This window comes from Pteronotus mesoamericanus, unplaced genomic scaffold (genome assembly GCF_021234165.1).
Source record: "Pteronotus mesoamericanus isolate MK-2021 breed Mesoamerican mustached bat unplaced genomic scaffold, CSHL_Meso_final contig_25, whole genome shotgun sequence".
NCBI lineage: Eukaryota > Metazoa > Chordata > Mammalia > Chiroptera > Mormoopidae > Pteronotus > Pteronotus mesoamericanus.
The window spans coordinates 9,347,934-9,365,442 of record NW_026555105.1 but is presented as its reverse complement, the minus strand read 5'-3'; the positions used below and the strand labels follow the sequence as shown (position 1 = coordinate 9,365,442).

The 17,509-nt window shown below is 50.0% G+C and overlaps 1 protein-coding gene across 1 annotated transcript; it reads left to right on the top strand.

The window, feature by feature from the left end:
- Positions 1 to 1,291: 1,291 nt before the first annotated feature.
- On the top strand, positions 1,292 to 14,957 carry SLC2A10 (solute carrier family 2 member 10). The gene is made up of 5 exons (XM_054573646.1): positions 1,292 to 1,384; positions 7,250 to 8,533; positions 9,097 to 9,219; positions 10,177 to 10,312; positions 12,332 to 14,957. Exons 1-5 carry the CDS (start codon positions 1,381 to 1,383, stop codon positions 12,408 to 12,410), a joined length of 1,626 nt encoding a protein of 541 aa, XP_054429621.1. The 5' UTR covers positions 1,292 to 1,380; the 3' UTR covers positions 12,411 to 14,957.
- The last annotated feature ends 2,552 nt before the right edge of the window (positions 14,958 to 17,509 follow it).

Genomic DNA, 17,509 nt, shown 5'->3' with positions numbered 1-17,509 from the left:
GCCTGTGGCTGTGTGCATGCTGGGCTTGTATATACGTTTTTGCTTGAGTGTAAGAATTAGTGGGGGTGTCCCCAGCCTGGCTTCTTTCTGGAACTCCAAACTCTTATACTGAACGCCCTTCTTATTTACACGTGGATGCTAAATGAGCACCTTAAATATCACACGCCAAAACAGAAATCTACACATACTTTCCTTCCCCAAGCTTCATCTTCTCCAAGTGGTAAGTCCTTATCAAGTCTATCTCTGATCTGCCTCCTTTCCTCCATTGTCACTGCCACCTTAGTCCAAATGGAATTCCATCTCTCACCTGCAAATGATCGCCATTCCCACCTTTGCACCATGTAACCTGCTAGAACTCCCCAATTATTTCTTGTGTCACTTGGAAGAAAACCCACATTACTGATCCGGGTCTCCCAGGGCCTTGAATGGTCTGGCCCTGGCCAACCCGAGTCTTGAGCCCCATGTCCCGCACTCTCCCTGTCACCTGCTGTGCCCTAGACACTCTGGCTTCATTTCTGTTGCTTTTTATACCCCACAAGCTCCTTCCACTGCGCAGGGCTGTTGCCTTTGTTCTTCCTCCTTCTCAGAACCTGAGGTCTCTGCTCAGATGTCCCCTCCTCAAAGCAGCCTTCCCAGACTCCCAAGCTAAAGCAGCCACCTGTGCGCCCGCCTACCCTGTCGCCCTAGATTAGTTCTCTGCCTAGCCTTTATCTTAGCTGATATTTCTCTGGCTTGTTATTTAACTTTCTTCTTTCCCCACTAGAAAGCAAACTGCACAAGAACAAACAAACCTGTTTGTTTTGTTCTCCCAGCCCATCCCCAAGGCCTAGGAGCACAAGATCTGTGGTCGTTTGGGACGTGTCCAAACCTGTGTCCAATGAATCAAGGGTGAATCCCCGGAGGAGTGTCTGAGAGGCCGAAGTGGGTATGTGTGTGTCCCCATTACCCTAGGAACACGTGTGTGTGTGTGTGTGTGTGTGTGTGTGTGTGTGTGTGTGTGTGGTGGACTGCAGTAATTGCGAAGTCTCCTTCCTGCTTTGGGGGAGGGGCTGGGGGGCGGTGTTGGAAGGGTTGATGCATGGGTGGGCCCCCAACAGGGATGACAGTGGGCAGCGAGGACGGTAGGAGGCATCCCTCTCCTGGAGGACAGCAAGCGGGAGCCTCCAACCAGGTCCCGGCGCCCCTCTCTCGCCTGTGTCTCCAGGCACAGGGGGCCAGGGCCGGCCTACGTGGCAGCGGCGCTGGGGGCGGGCAGGCAGAAAGGGAGGGACGGAGGCGGGCCGGTCAGAAAGTTTGTGGGCGGCCACGGTGGGGATTGCGGCCCGGGGATGCGCTCCTGGCCCCTCAGCGCCCGCAGCACGCCCGGGTGTCCCGCTCGCCATGGGTAAGTCGCGACCAGGCGCTTCCCGCCAGGGAGTGCCCGAGACCCCATCAGTACGCGCGCCCTCCGCCCCTGGCTGCACCCCACCCCCTGACCAGATACCGCCCACTCCGGCGGGCAGGGAGCCCCGCACTCCAGGCCTTGCCTCGGGCCTGGGAAGGGACTTGGGCGCCCTTCCTTCCAAGCTCCTTTCTGCCCAGATAAAAGTGACTTGAAAGAGCTCCTTAATATGGAGCGCTCACTTGGGACAGGCCCTCTCTTAACCGCTTCAAGCCTTACAACAAGCCCAGGCAAGTGAAATTGTTCTATTCTGCAGATGAAGAAATAGAGGACCCACAAGGAGCAAAATCCGTTAATCAATTCACCCAACACCTCTGTTCATGCCTGAGGATGCTGCGGTGAACAAAACAGACAAAACCTCTGCCCTGGAAATAATTCAACAAAAGGGAGACAGAGGAGTTTAGAATGCAGCACTGTGTGTGCTTGTCCGGAATTTCTTCATTGCTCCAGGGGAGCAAAGCATTTTTTTTTTTTTTCCTGTGGATTCAGAGCCTCAAAGAGTTACTCTGTCATTCATTTCGCTACTGTGTGGCAGACACTGGGGACTGGGTGGGACACCGAGGTGGTGTGACTGTGGCGAGGGCGGCAGGTTCTTTAGGTAAGCGGGAAGGGAGGGCCTCCCGGACCAGGGGGCGCTGGAGCTGAGAGGCTGAGGCCGGTAGTAAGGGTAGTAAGGCGCTAGGAAGGTTCCTGGGGCGAGAGGAATGGGGAAACTGAGAAAGGAAAATTAAACAGGGCCAAACAGTTTGAGCAATTTACAGCCATCTGGTGAATCGCAAGACCTTATCTCCCCTAACCAAATGGTTTATACCTCTGCTCCCTAAGCAGAGAACACAGAACCTCCCCGGCCATAAACGACAGGTGTCTGGGAGACAGGAATGCTATGACAGCAGAGAGCTACATGGAACAAAGGGAGCCCGCTGGGGAAGAAGCTGCGCCTTCCCTTTTTTTTACTTTTTTGACTGTCCTTCCAGCTCCCCTCCCCGTACTCCCAAAAGAAACTCAGCACATCTGCACTCCCCCTTGGAATTTCCTCCTTCCAAATTCCCCCATTTCCTCCTATAAAGTTGCCTCTGAAAGCTCAAGGAGAGGTGGAAGTTCAGGTTTTTACCCGCTACCTTCTCAGACTGCTGGCCTCTGAAATTAATAAAAGTGAAATTATGATCCAATCTCTCTCTCTGCTTTTGGGCTGAGCGGTGACTGACAGCACGAGCCTCAGACTCAAAAGAAGTGGGCTTGCTATGATCTGAGAGGGGGGCTTCCAGATTGAAGGAACAGCAAGTGCAAGGGCCCTGAGGCAAGAGTGAGTGGATGTGGTCCAGGCCAGGGTGGCTGGAGCACAGCGGGCAAGGGGGGAGTCAGAGGGGTGGGCAAGGGCTAGATTACACAAGACTTTGTAGGCTGTAGCGAGAAGCTTGGCTTTTATTTAGAGAGGGTTTTAAGCTTGGGTGGGACATGACCTAAATTGTGTTTTAAAAACTCTGGGTTGTTCTGTGGAGCATCACACTAGCCAACACTGGCTATAAGGCAGGTATTACTACTTTCCTCGTATACAGATGGAGAGGCTCAGAGAGGGTAAGTGAACTGCACAAGGTCACAGTTGTGAAGAAGAGGCACTGGGATAGAACCCCCAGCAGTATGGCCCCTGCCTGCATTCTTGACCTCTGCACCACCCAGCCTCGTGTGCACAGGGTAATGGCACAGCTGTCGGCCAAGACCAGCTCTGGCTCCAGAGTCCTAGTCTGGGGGCCAGGATTTGCTCTATTCCTACCCACAGCCCCTCCCAGGCCCTGGACCCCACCAGATGCTCAAGAGTCAAGATCCTTCCTCTCTGGACTTCTACATCCCCAGAGTTCATTCATTCATTCATTCAGTCAGTGAGTCAACAAGTATTTATTAAGTGCCTACCATATGCAATGTACTGTCCTCAGCGTCAGGGACACAACTGAATAAACGAACAATTCCTGTTCCTTTGGGGCTGACATTCTGGTAGGGGAGACCAACAAATACGTAAAATATATAGTTATTTCAGCTGGTGATGAGGACCACAGAGGAAAACAAATAGGGGAGGGGAACACAAAGTGCTGGATGCTTCGGGGAGGTGCAATTTTAAGTAGAGGTTCAGGGGAGTGCTCATGAGGAGGTGATGTTTGATCAAAGAGAGGAGGGAAGGAGCCCCGGGCATGGAGAGGGAGGCTTCCCCATCAGAGATGGCGGCTGGGAAGCCTTGAGTTGAGATGAGCTTGGAGTGAGGAGGAACAGCAAAGGGACCGGCGTGGCCAGAGGAGCGGCGTGAGAGGAGGCAGACGCTGCGGGGCCTTGAAGATCACTGTAAGGACCGTGGCTATTTCTAGAGAGAAGAGGGAGCCTTGGCGAGCTCTGAGCAGAATGACTACATCTGACTTAGGCTGTCACAGGATCCCTCTGGTTTCTACGTAGCATTAGATTAGGTTCAAATGTACCCTGACACAGCCCCTGGAATGCCACGTGGTGATGCTACCCTGGTCCCCCACTCATTCATTGATTCTTTCAGCAAAAACCTCATTGAGCTCCTCTGGGGTATCAGGGTGAAGCTGGAGCCCTGGAGACACAGAGACAGTGTCTCTGTCCTGCCTAATTTAATAAGGAGGACACATTGATGAGCTTGTAATATGGTGTGAGCCAAGGAAAAGAGAATGTAGAGGTGTTCAGCAGTGACAAATGTGGCTTGGAAAGTTGAGGAAGACTTGTGGGAATGATGTCTGATGGCCCTGGCTCCTTTGAGGCTGTCTCTCACGGCTCCTGAGGCAGCATCATTTCACTGTTTGGTGACATAAAGTTTCCCTGAGAGCTTCACTCCCCCTCTACCTCTGCCCGCTGTGTCCTTCTCTCTCTCTCACACCCCGCATATCTCTGATTGGCTCTTCTTGCTTGAAGTCAGTTGAGCAAAGCTCTTAGATGTGTGGGTCTGGAAGTCATATGGGTCATTGTTTGAGTCCTGATCCTGTTGTTTTTTAGCTGTGAGAACACTCTGACCCTCAGTTTCCTTATCTGTAAAATGGGCATAGCTGTAGCTGTACCACCTAGCATTGTTACAAGGATGAATCGAGAGGAGGCACCCAAAGTTGCAAGAGGAGATGCTCAATAAATGGCTATTTATTATGACTGTTTCATTGCATGTTTATTTTTGCTGTTCTCTTACCACTGTGGCTAGAATCTGTTCTGATGCGTTTTCCAGGAAAACCTGTAGACAGTCAACTTTGCCTCTGAACCCTTTGGCTTGGTTCCCTTTCACCACAAGAGGAACCCAGGGTATGGCAAACAGATTCTGTGCTTTCACTTGATTGCCTCACATGGCCTGGAAGAACCTTCCTTTGTGGCTGTAAAGTCCAAGAACCGTGGGAGGTGGGGCAAAGGGAGGTGATGCGAGGCAGGACCTGGGCGGCATAATCTCAGGGCATTTATTGACGGCCACGAACAGGTGGGACAAGGCCCGCCAGTGAACAGTAGGAGGTTATTTCCCTCAGGGGCAGGGGTGATGGGAAGGGCGAGCAGATAGTGGGGCATTTTTCCACCCATGAAACTCCCCCGCCTTGCACAAACATTGCCTAACAGAGATGAGGAGAGTCAGAAATAAGAGAGAACACATTGAAATCACATTATGCCAAGGTTTTCTAATGGAGTGGTGAAAAGAAGGGACCGTGGAGCCAGATGTCCTAGCTTTGAATCTAGGCACAGCTACTTACTACTTTTGACCTTGGGCAAGTCACTTCACCTCTCTGAAGGTTTATTCTTTCACAAATAATACAAAACCCCAGCTTAAAGAGTTGAGGTAAGAAGCCAATGAGTGATTGTAAATAAAGCACTCACTCATTTGGTCCAGAGAAAACACTCAAAACATCTGCTTACAATGTAATGAATGTTGTCAGGCCTGGGTGGTTTGGCTGGGGCCAGCTCAGGAAGGGCCTGAGGTGAGATAGATAGTGTTAGGTTACTTTAGATACTTTCAGAGATATTTAAGTTTAAATATGTGAATTAAAAGTCCAAAGTAGCCCTGACCGGTGTGGCTCAGTTGGTTGGGCATTGTCCTGCAAGGCAAAGCGCTGCCCGTTTGATTCCAGGTCAAGGCACATGCCTGGGTTGTGGCCCGTCCGAGGTTGGGGCCTGTACAGGAGGCAACTGACTGATGTTTTTCTCTCTCTCTTTCTCCCTCCCTTCCCCTCGCTCTAAAAAATAAATAAAAAATCTTTTTAAAAAATCAAAGTAAACCGTATAGCTGAACTGTCGCTATGGTAGCCTCCAGTGACATGTGGCTATTTTTACATTTAAATTAATTAGAGTTAAATAAAATGAAAATTCAGTCCCTTAATCACATGAGCCACATTTTAAGAGCTCGATACCCATGTGTGCTGGTGGCTACCCTAGGTCATCTCTCTCCCCAGCTCAAGTCTTCAAAGGCTTCCTTCCACCCACTGGCAGTGAAATTCATCACTGTCTTCATGATCTACAATTCTCCTCATGATCTGGCCCCCGCCTACTTCTCCTACCTCATCTTCTCCTCTCACTGGGCTCCAGCCACTCTGGCCTTGAACAGCACAGTGATTAAAAGCCTGCACTGACTAGCTACATCTGCTCTGCCACTTACTTGCTGTGTGACCATGAGAAACTTTCTTAACTTCTCTGCACCTTGGAGGATGACGCTAATAGTAATATGTAATAAGATTGTTGTAAGTGAGGAATTAAGTGAGTAAATAAATATAAAGCTCCTCAAACAGGGTCTGGTACTTAATAAGTGGCATATAAGCACTAGCTATTAATATTAATAGTTACTGTTCAAATATACCAAAACCTGTCCTGCTTCAGGGCCTTGGTTCTTGCTGTTCCCTCTGTCTAGAATGTTTTTCTTCAGATTTTATATGACTTTACCCTTACTTCATTTGGATACCTGCTCAAATTTTCCTCTTCGGAGGTCTTAGCTGACCACCCTATTTAAAATAGAACTCCTCCATCACTCTCAATCCCGTTTCCCTGTTCTGTAAGTTATAGCATATATTTATTTGTTCATCATCTGCCTTTTTCTACTAGAATGGCTGGTCCTTGAAAACATCACTGTATTGCCAGCTCCAAGATTACAGCTTGGTGTATTGTAGATGCCAGATAAATAAGTTTTTAAATGAATGGTTGAATGGGTGGGTGGATGGAAGGATGGATGGATAGGTATATGCGTAGATGGGTACATAAGGGATGGAATACAAAGATGGAGGGATGAATGGATGTACTTGTGGATAGATGGATCAATACATGAGTGGATGTTTGGGTGAATTAAGGGGTATATGAATGGACAAATGAGTGGATGAATATGCAGTGGATGGAGTAGATGGATAAACGGAGGAGTATATGATGAAAGGAAAGGTAGATTGATCAATAAATAGTTGTGTGAATGGATGAAGGAAGGAGTGAATGGAGGGGTGAAGGATGGATGGGTTCATAGGTGGACCAATAAATGGATTAACAGGTGAAAGGGTAGAGTAGATTGGTAAAGAGGTGGGTGAATAAAGGAAGGAGTGGATGCATGCATGAGTAGATGGATAACTGGGTGAATGGATCAAGTAGATGGATGGATGGAGGAATGGATGAAGGAAGAAGTGGATGGATGGTGCATTATGAGTAGATGGCTTGATGGAGTAAGGGTGAATAAATGAATAGGTGGATGGATGGAGTAGCTGGATGAATAGATAGAGCAATTGATAGATGGAGGGGAGGCTGGATGGATGGAGGCTCTGGCAAGGAACCATTCTGACCTCAGCCCCTGTTACTTTTATTTTCCAGGCCACCCACCACCCCTCCTGCCCCTGTGTGCTTCTGTGTCTTTGCTCGGTGGCTTGACCTTTGGTTATGAACTGGCAGTCATATCGGGAGCGCTGCTGCCACTGCAACTTGACTTTGGGCTAAGCTGCTTAGAGCAGGAGTTCCTGGTGGGCAGCCTGCTCCTGGGGGCTCTCCTCGCCTCCCTGGTGGGGGGCTTCCTCATCGATCGCTATGGCAGGAAACATGCCATCCTCGGGAGCAACCTGGTGCTGTTGGCAGGCAGCCTGAGCCTGGGCCTGGCTGGCTCCCTGGCCTGGCTGGTCCTGGGCCGCTCAGCAGCTGGCTTTGCCATCTCCCTCTCCTCCATGGCCTGCTGTATCTATGTGTCGGAGCTGGTGGGGCCACGGCAGCGGGGACTGCTGGTGTCCCTCTACGAGGCCGGCATTACTGTAGGCATCCTGCTCTCCTACGCACTCAACTATGCGCTGGCCAGCGTCCCCCAGGGATGGAGGCACATGTTCGGCTGGGCAGCTGCACCTGCTTTCCTGCAGTCCCTCAGCCTCCTCATTCTCCCTGCTGGTACTGATGAGGCTGTAGTGCACAGGGACCTCATCCCCCTCCAGGGAGGTGAGGCCACCAGGCTCGGCCTGGGCAGGCCAAGATACTCCTTTCTGGACCTCTTCAGGGAACGGGATAACATGCGCGGCCGGACCACCGTGGGGCTGGGGCTGGTGCTTTTCCAGCAGCTAACAGGTCAGCCCAATGTGCTGTGCTATGCCTCCACCGTCTTTCACTCGGTCGGCTTCCGTGGCGGATCCTCCGCTGTGCTGGCCTCAGTGGGGCTTGGCGCTGTAAAGGTGGCAGCCACCCTGACTGCCATGGGGCTAGTGGACCGAGTGGGCCGCAGGGCCCTGTTACTAACTGGCTGTGCTCTTATGGCCCTGTCGGTCAGTGGCATAGGCCTCGTCAGCTTTGCCGTGCCCATGGACTCAGGCCCAAGTTGCCTGGCCGTGCCCAATGCCACCAGGCTATCAAACGTCCCTGGAGACTCTGACCTGCCCATGGGCTTGTCTTCACATCCACTGCCAATAGCCAGCAAGAACCGAGAGGAGCCAGTCTCCTCAATCTCTGAGAAAACCAGGCGTCACCCCAGAGCTGGGGACCCCACAAGCCCTCCCGGGCCAGCCCTAAGCGCCGCCTCCCAGGCCCCGCCTTCTGCTGCCCCAGAGCGTGCCCTGCTGCACTGGATCGCGCTGGTCTGCATGATGGTCTTCGTAAGCGCCTTCTCCTTTGGATTTGGACCAGGTAGGTGGGACTTGCAGGTAACTCTGAGCTTTCTCCCATTCCTAGAGCAGAGCGTGGGAACAGTATTCTGCAGGGTCTCAGAAGGACACCAGAGGGGCCTTGACCGTGAAGCCAGTGAAGCTTTCACTTCAGGGCCCCTCGCTTATTTGCAGACACCCCTTTTGAAGGCAGGGGCCTGATTTTATGTTTGTATATTCTTAACTTTAAAAAAAAAAGCTCCCAAGTCATTTAGGCTTCAGGCTTCATAAAACCTGCATTTGCTCCTGGATAGCTGCCTCAGTCAAAAAACTTTACTTGAAGGGGATTTAATGAATACAGTGACCAATCATCCTGGTTTGTCAAGATGCTTAAAATCCCGTGTCCCAGGCATCCCATCGGGACTGTTGGTCACTCTAAAGGGGTTCTCACTGCCGGGCGCGGAAACAGCGGCGGAGACGGTGGGGTCAGGTGCCCGGCACCCTTGGAATCACTCTGGTGGAGGGCTGCCTGCTGGGCCGTGGGTGCCGGGCCCTGGCCCTGGCCCCAGCCCCAGCCTAGGAGCCCTGCCTGCACTCCTGTCCTAGTGACCTGGCTTGTCCTCAGCGAGATCTACCCCGCGGAGATCCGAGGAAGGGCCTTCGCCTTCTGCAACAGCTTCAACTGGGCCGCCAACCTCTTCATCAGCCTCTCCTTCCTCGACCTCATCGGTGAGTCCTCTTGACCTAATTCCTTGGTCCAGTGCCTTCTACAAGCAGGCACAATGTCCTCCCGGCAGGGCCAGGGCTTCCTTAGCGGTCCGGGTATAAATGACGGAAAACCTGATGCAAACCTGTTTATGAACAAAAGGGAGTATTTTTGTGAGGAGGGCCGTTGTCTTCAAGCGTGGCTGATCCAGAGGCCCCAGGACAGTTGTGGCCAGCTTTCATCGCTCTTGTACTTTGCCACCCACACCGTGGGCTTCATTTTCAGGCAGACGCCTCCGGTGGCAAAGATGACCGCCAGTAGGTCTCCTCCGACTGGCACCCCAAGGGAAAGAGGGCATGTGTTTCCCAGTGGCTCGTCCCCGAGACCTGGGGCTGCTTCTCATTGGCTGAGGAAGATCACATGCCCATCCTTGAACCAATCACTGTGGCTGGAGGGCTGCCTCCACCCCCAGGCTCGAGGCCTGGGTCGTACCCTCGCCCTGGAGCCGGGGGATGGAGACTTCCTCCCCGAGCAGTCGACCGGAAGTTGGGGCAGAGTTGTTCCCCAAAGGAGAACTGGTGTCAAAGGGAGGGGATTCGTTTCGGATCTGGGCTTTGCCATGGCTGCCTCTTGCAGCTGTTTCGCCGCTGAGGGGAATGTTATTTTCCCTCCATTCACGTTTTCACATCCCACCGCTTCGAGTTTTAGGTGTGGGTGAGTGGGCTTCCCCAGAAAAGACAAGATGCCCTTGTCAGCACTTGTGGTCCGAGCTGTGACCCTTTGCCTGGCCCTGGGACAGTTAGTCCTACTCCTGCTTTAAGGGCCTGATCTGACAGTTGTTGGTCTTCACATCCACTGCCAATAGCCAGCAAATCGACCTTCTGGAGGAGCCTCTGTAGCCGAACCAAGTCTCCACGCGCGACTTGGAACCAGCCAGTTGGCTGCGCCGCCCACTCTCCCACCCCCCTCCCTGTTCCCAGGCGCCATCGGCTTGTCCTGGACCTTCCTGCTGTACGGGCTGACTGCTGTCCTCGGCCTGGGCTTCATCTACTTATTTGTCCCTGAAACAAAAGGCCAGTCGTTGGCAGAGATAGACCAGCAATTCCAGAGGAGAGGGTAAGGCGGGCAGGGCGGGCCTGGGGGCGGGAGGGGCAGGGAGTCCCATCCCACTCGAGCACTCGGCTGCAGGACTTCAGAGAGCGTTTTTCTTTTCTTCTTGCCTCTCGTACTGCCCGGACGCCGTGCATTTTGTCCTGTTTTCATACAGGGGCTGGTTTCCTGGAGCTGGTTTTGTGTCTTTCCTTTGACTTTAAGCCCAGGTTAAATCTTTAAATCGTGCAACTGTGAAATCCCAGGAGGTTGGAAGAGTAGACTCCTCAAAGCAGAGAATCCTAGAGTCGTGGAAGCTTGGAGAGAGCAAACATTATGCCTGGGGCCTTTTAAACTCTCACACAAAGAATTGTGGGCCTAATACACTCACTCGGTGGGTATTTATTAAGCCCCTACTATGTGCCAGACAGTGTCGTGGGCCATAGACTATATGGCTGAGAATAAGGTGGAGAAGGCCCTTGTCCCCATGAAGCTCTCATTCTAGTGGGGGAGAGGGACAGAAAATAAGCAAGCCAACATAAGCATTAACACCAGCATTTCCTTTAGCGATGTGTAATTGGAAGAAATGAAACTGAGCAAGACAGGTGGAGTGGGCCCAGTTGGTGGAGAGGGGCAGGGAGGAGCAGGGTATGGTGGCTAAATTAAAATGAAGGTGGTCAGAGAGGGACGGCCTCTCTGAGGAGGTGCAATGTAAGTTAGTAAGAAGGAGGCAGCTGTGTAACCATGGTGGGGAGGGGGGAGCATTCCAGGGAGAGGGGACAGCAAGTGCAAAGGCCCTGAGGTCGGGAGTGTGCCTGGCATATGCAAAGAACAATGGGGAAGCCATTGTGGCTGGACAGAGTGAGGGAGGAAGGAGGGATAGACTAGCAGATCAGCCGGGTGGGTAGGAGCTAGATCATATAAGGTCTTCAGGTCATAGAGTGGAGTAGAGAAGCTTACTACCATGGGACCTTGGGCTCTTCGAATTAGAAAAGAGAGGAATGGCATTGGAAGGGACCTAAAAACACTATAATCCTAAGCATTTTGGCAAATGCACCTTGTAGTAAAGGGGAGTCGCCAGTTCCTGCTTGCACATTCTGTTCCTGGGAGGCCCTAAAAGATTGGAAACATAAATCGGTCTAATATTGAATTAGAAATTGCCTCCCTGCAGTGACCTGCCAAGCCTCACCCCAACCCTGCCCCTGAGGGGACACAGAACTAGTCCAAAGCAAACACCTCTAACCTGATCCACCCCACCCCAGAGTGTCCTCTGCCAGCTGAACACTCCCAGGTAGTTGGGTGATACTTTCTGCAAACCCTTCAGTGGCCCAGCTCTCTTAGTTAGGGGACAGGTTTGGCTGGTTGGAATAGTCCAAATGTTGGGGTGCAGGGCAGCTGTGCCCCAGGAGGTCATCCAGGGTCCCAGGCTCTATCTCTCTTGTTGCTCTTGTTACCTTTTTCACATGGCCCATGACGGTGAACCACCCACCACATCCCTGCGAGGGAAAGGGGGAGAGGAGGACACAGCTGAGAGCCACATGGGTCACCTACAGCCCTTTGGCCAGGACTCGGCTACACCTCTGTGGAGGGGTAGCTGAGAAACAGCCTGTAATCTGGGTAGCCGTGTGCCCAGCTAAAAACCAGGGGCATTGCTACTAGACATAAAGGGGCTACAGATACTAGGAGCAACCTGGATCTCTGCCATACTGGTTTTCTTGGGAGAAGATTCCAGGTCCCTTCTCTGGGACAGAGAGCAAAGGAGGCAGAGGCAGGTAGAAGCCAGCTTTGGGCTAAGGCAGGATGTGATTGTAGCCAAGGGCAGCGTTGGGCCAGGGGGACGCCTGGGGGTGAGCACAGACACAGGGAGACCCAGAGGAGTCATTGGGTAATTCAGAAGATGGAAATGCCTATTAAGGCAGGAAGTAGGAAGGGACAGGTAGGAGTGGGGTGGGGATGGGATGGGGGAATCCCAAAGGATGTTCCATTCCCGCCTCCTGCAGGGAGCCCAGGCCCCTTGCTTGACAGGTTCTCCTCTCTGCCTGACAGGTTTGCCCCGAGCTTTGGCCACAGGCAGAGCACGTCTGGTGTCCAGTACAGCCGCATCAAGGTCTCTGCGGCCTCCTGAGGAGTCCTTCTGCTTGGAAAATGCTGGAACCATGGTTTTGGCCAACAGTCTCCAGTTTCCTGCTTGCCTGGGCCCCGGAGCACAAGTTCTCGGGGTCCTTTGAGACTGAGCCCTGCTCCAGAGGGGGCCTTTTGTATTAGGGTAAAACGGGCGGAAGTCTGAGAACCCAGACATCTTCATGTTCAGTCTCAGGCTCTGAGGGTTTCTGAGGAGCTGCCTTCTTACCTCAGTTTCCCCATTAACTCTGCACATCTCTGCAGTGCTTATAATGAGAACATCTTACGGAGCTTCCATTGTTCCCTGGGCATTCTCAAAGAATCTCTGGGGTACCAGTCCTGGCAGGAAGTCTCTCCTGGTATCATCCCTAAATCCAGCTGAGGATACCGTATTCTCTGCTCTCTTTTTTCATCTGGCTGAGACTTTTCAGCAAGGCATAAGCCTGTTTATTTGGCTCTGAGATGTCAGTTTTGTTCACCCCTCTAATTCTCTTAGCCAGAATACTTACCATTCACCAGCAACCCAGACTGGTTGACAGGAGGCTTGCGTTCTAGTCCTGATTTTGCTGGTGTCATTGCTCTATGACTATGGGCCTCAGTTTCCCCCATATGTACAGTAGGGCACCTGGGCCAGGTAGTTCCTCAGATCTCTTCTGACACCAGTGAGTTGGAATTCTAAATGCTGGTAATACAACAAAAACTCAACATGGGACTTGCTCTCAAGTTGCTCATCATCTCTCTGGGGGACATAAGTTATTAGCAGAAAGGTCAATAGAAGTCCAGAATCATATGCACTAAAATCTAAGAGCATGGAATGAGCTGCCGGAGCCGATACCAGGATGGCGCTGATTGCCTTTTTGTGCAGCAAGGAGGTGGCTTTGGAGGCCGACAAACCTGGTTGTCAGTGTTGCCTGTGCCTCTTGGCAGCTATTGACTTGGGCAAGTAGCAACTCTCTCAGGCTCCAGTGTCCATGTCTTCAGTGTGGGGGTGATTATGCCCCCAGGGTGTATTTAACCCTGTCTCCCTTTAGGAAGGTTTTCAACTGGTCCCATTCAGCTAGCCAGGGAGTTCGGGAGAGGCATCCATTCACCTCAGTACCTAGGCCCCCACCTTTGGGACATTGTAGAGGGTTGTCCCCCAACAGGTGAGTCAGATAGAGATTGAACAGGTAGCTCAGGCCAGAAGTCACTAGAGGGGACTGGCAAGGAGTTCCTGGATGCTGAGAATAAAGAGCTAGAATAGGTCAGGGTGCTGACGTTGGACGAAGCTTTGTCGCCATGCCCGCCCACCTGGGTGCTGATGCAGCCCCCACAGGACACTGGTCCCATGATCTATCTCCTCTCCTTTCTAGATACAGATGCTCCTTGACTTATAACATGGCTGCATCCCAATAAACCCATCGTAAAGTCAAAAATGCATTTAATAACAACTCACCTACTAAACATCATAGCTTAGAGTAGCCTATCTTAAACATGCTCAGAACAATTACATTAATTAGCCTCCCACTGGGCACAGTCGTCTAACAAAATGCATACACTGTGGAGTATCAGTTGTTTACCCTCACGGTGAGGTGGCCGACCGGGAGCTGAGGCTCCCTGCCACTGTCCTGTAGCACGAGAGGGCAGCATACTGCGTATCTCTAGCCCAGGAAAAGGTCAGAACTCAGAGTCCAAGTGCATATTGCTTTCACACCATCATAAAGTCAGAAAGTCGTAAGTTGAACCATTTTAAGCCGGGGTGTCTGTACTTCCCTTAGAGCCAGCTGTGTGCCGGAGCCAGCTCGTACTGGCTTGTGGGAGCTGATTGTTAAATTTGCAGGATCTCTGCAAGCTGGTGGTTAAACACAGCCATTACAAGAAATTAAATTACTTAAACTTTAAATAAATTGTATTAAAAAACAAAGGAAATACTAAAAACTCATCACTTCTTTTTATTTTACCACATTTTACTATTATCTGTGCTCTTGAGGTCATTTATATCTGCTGTATTTTATGAGAGACATAGAGGAGAGATTGAGCATTTTTTCCTGATCCCGTCTTTGATGACGTCATGTTGGTCACTTGAAACTGGCTCTGAGGAATGTATTTGTACCACAGAGATTGGGGAACATTACAAACCAGGGCTTGTTTTATTGTTTTGTTGATTTTACAGTCTTAAGAATGTGATGGCTGAAATGTTAATAGTGCAAAATAAACTCAAAAGTATGCCTGTTGAGTCCAAAACCAGTACATTGGGAGTGTCACAAAAAATCGAGGAAATATTGTTCCAGGATGTGAGCTGTTATCCAATGCAGCAAGCACATTGCTCATGTCATTGATGAAGGAGTTCCGACATGCATCTTCATTGTTATACTTTTGTCTGACAAATTAACATGAACAGAAATTTCAACCAGGGTCCATGTCGGAACCAGTGAGCAACTTCTTGCTGAGTGGTCTTGTTATCAGGCAACTATTCAGTCTAATTTTGTCCACTCATGGATTAATGGCAGTAATAGTTGTTTGTGCATACAATAGTTTGGCAAAAAATAATAAACATTCTGTGAGAATTAATTGGTGATATAGAATTTATAATAAAGAGTATTTTCAGTAAAGTGTTTGTTATTTGTAAATTTTGTGCAACACATTCTTCATCCCAGTAAAATTTACACACACACACGCATACTTTTCCCCTTGGAGAGCAGTTGTTAAACACCAGCACATCGCTTCTAAAATCCGTCCTTGGGGCTCCTTTGAATCCAATTCTCTCCCCAAGGACTCCCAACCCTCTCTTAGTTCTCCTTTCCCGTCAGCCTAGGAGAAATGGTTTTCTAACCTTCGGGTAGATTCTCCCCTTATGCTTACTATTTAGAGATGCTCTGCGTCCATCACTAGTTCAAGGTTGGGCTTTTAGTAGGTGCTCAAAATGATGAGGAGGATAACAACGGCAAGGCCTAAGTGGCAGTTCAGAAAACAGAGCATCAAAAATTAATTTTAATTTGAGGTCCCTACCACACACTGAGAGGTCTTTAGCACCAATCAGGAAAGAGACGTGGTCTGTTCATTGATCTGCAGGGTGGATGCTGGGAAATTCTTCTCCCAGATAACCCCAGGATCACTTCAAACGCTGGTCTATGCTTAGCCCTTTCATATGTGTGCCCAGCACTCAGCACCTGCCTGTTTGCCAAATTGCAGGACACAGATTACTTACTGAATGCTTCTTAAAGTGATTTGCCTTTCAACCTGTTGCACAGATGGGTGAACTGCCCCGGTGTTCACCATAGGTTTTACTTACGTCTTCGTGCTGATGTGGTGGAGGATCATGGGGTTCCTGAGACCCGATGACCTGGTCTCAGGTGAGCTGCAGGGGGCAGGGGTCGGGGTGCGGTGGGCTACATAGAGAGGAGGTGACCTGGGCCAAGGGCGGGCTCAGAAAGTGCGTATGCACAGTCAGGACACCAGGTTTGAGTTCTGCCTCGGCTACTTGCTAGTTTTGCCTCTGTGAGCCTCAGTTTCCTCATCTGTGAAATGGGGGCACCAGCAGGCCCTACCTCAAAGGTTTGAGAACTGATTGAGATACCAGATGGGAAATCACTCTCCAAGCTGTAAAGGGCAGTGCACCCATAGCAGGGGATCCCCTGAAGCTTCCCCCAAGAAGTGGGCAGGGCTCTCCCTCCCAAGGGCCGCCCCCAGACCCCTCTCCGACTCAGGGCCAGACTCGGTTTCCATATTTGTTCATTTGCTTTCCAGAGCAAATATTTTTTCATCTGTGGCATAGGAGGAGGGTGGAATTTTGACATGAGACACACAGTTTTCCCAGAGCCCCGCTCTGAAAGTGTTTCCAGACCCCCACACGCTGGGTCCTGTCCAGGGTAGAAAAGAATTTTCATGGATGGCTTGGTACATGGGTTTGGAGTTTTTCCTCCTTGTGAAATCTGAAGTGGCAAAGCTGACATTCTGCTTTTAATTGATCCTTACAAAATCCCAAGTAGGCATTTTGCGAAAAGTTCTCAAGTAGGTTGTTACGTTGAAAGCTTCGTGTTCTAAATGAAGTTAAATAACTAAATCAAATTTAGTTCTTAAAAACTGTTTTCTTTAATGAGATGGGTGGCAGCCCACTAAAATATTACACAAATTTCAGGGTTATTTTATAATCTATTTAGCTCTACCTTGTATTAAAATTGTATTAAAATGTTTGTTGACTCAAATTTCGGTCTTCCTAAATTATCTACTTTATACAGTCTCTCTTACTGTTCATTTGTGTTCTTCTGTGACAATACTCAAGACTCTTTAATGATTGTTATTACACAGAGTCCATAGCCTTCACAGTCTCTGTGTGTGTGTTCCCCCTGGATCTGGCACTACGGAGTTGCTAACGTCTTCCAGATTTGGGGTCTGACACCATCCTGGCTCTCCTGATGGGGCAGGCTGGGTTGCTAGTTCCTGAGATGTGATCCCAAAAGCTCTCTCTGAAGCGTGTTATTCTTGCAGTAATAAATATTACATTTATGTTAAGCTGATCAATACAATTTCCATATGTAAAGCAACAAAGAGATTTTTCTAAACCTCTAAATTAGATGTAGAAGGTGAATAACACACCTTGTGTGTTTCATTGATTAGATGGATAGAAACTGCCCTGATTACCAAACCTCTGGTGACACATGGCTGGGTGACTGTCTTTTTGACATTCCAGAAGCCAAAGTTAAACCCAGTGCTAAATGGCCATTACTGTCTCAATGATGCCGCCAACACCAATCTTGGGTGCCCATGAATTTTCTACTCTGAATGGTAGTCAACAAAATATTAACCATGTTTATCTCTAAGTAGTAGAATAAGAAGGAATTTTATTTTGGTTGATAATGGTTTTCTGGATAGTCAAAAATTTCAATAATAAACGTAAATGGTGTAATAAAAATTTTAAAAACCTTAGAAAAATTGCTACAAACAATAAAGATCAAAGTGAAGCTGTGGTATATTAGACCATTGTTCACTAACGACTCCCTCCCCACCTTCAGCAGAGTATGCTTTGTGGCCTCCTTGAGGCTGTTCTTGTCCACATGACTTGCTTTGGCCAAAAAGATGAAGGCTGAAGCCACAAAGTACCCGTCCCCAGCCTAGACATTAAGA

Coding starts and splice junctions, on each gene's coding strand:
- SLC2A10 (XM_054573646.1), top strand. Junction 8,534..9,096: donor CTCCTTTGGATTTGGACCAG/GTAGGTGGGACT, acceptor CTCCTGTCCTAG/TGACCTGGCTTGTCCTCAGC. Junction 9,220..10,176: donor CTCCTTCCTCGACCTCATCG/GTGAGTCCTCTT, acceptor CCCTGTTCCCAG/GCGCCATCGGCTTGTCCTGG.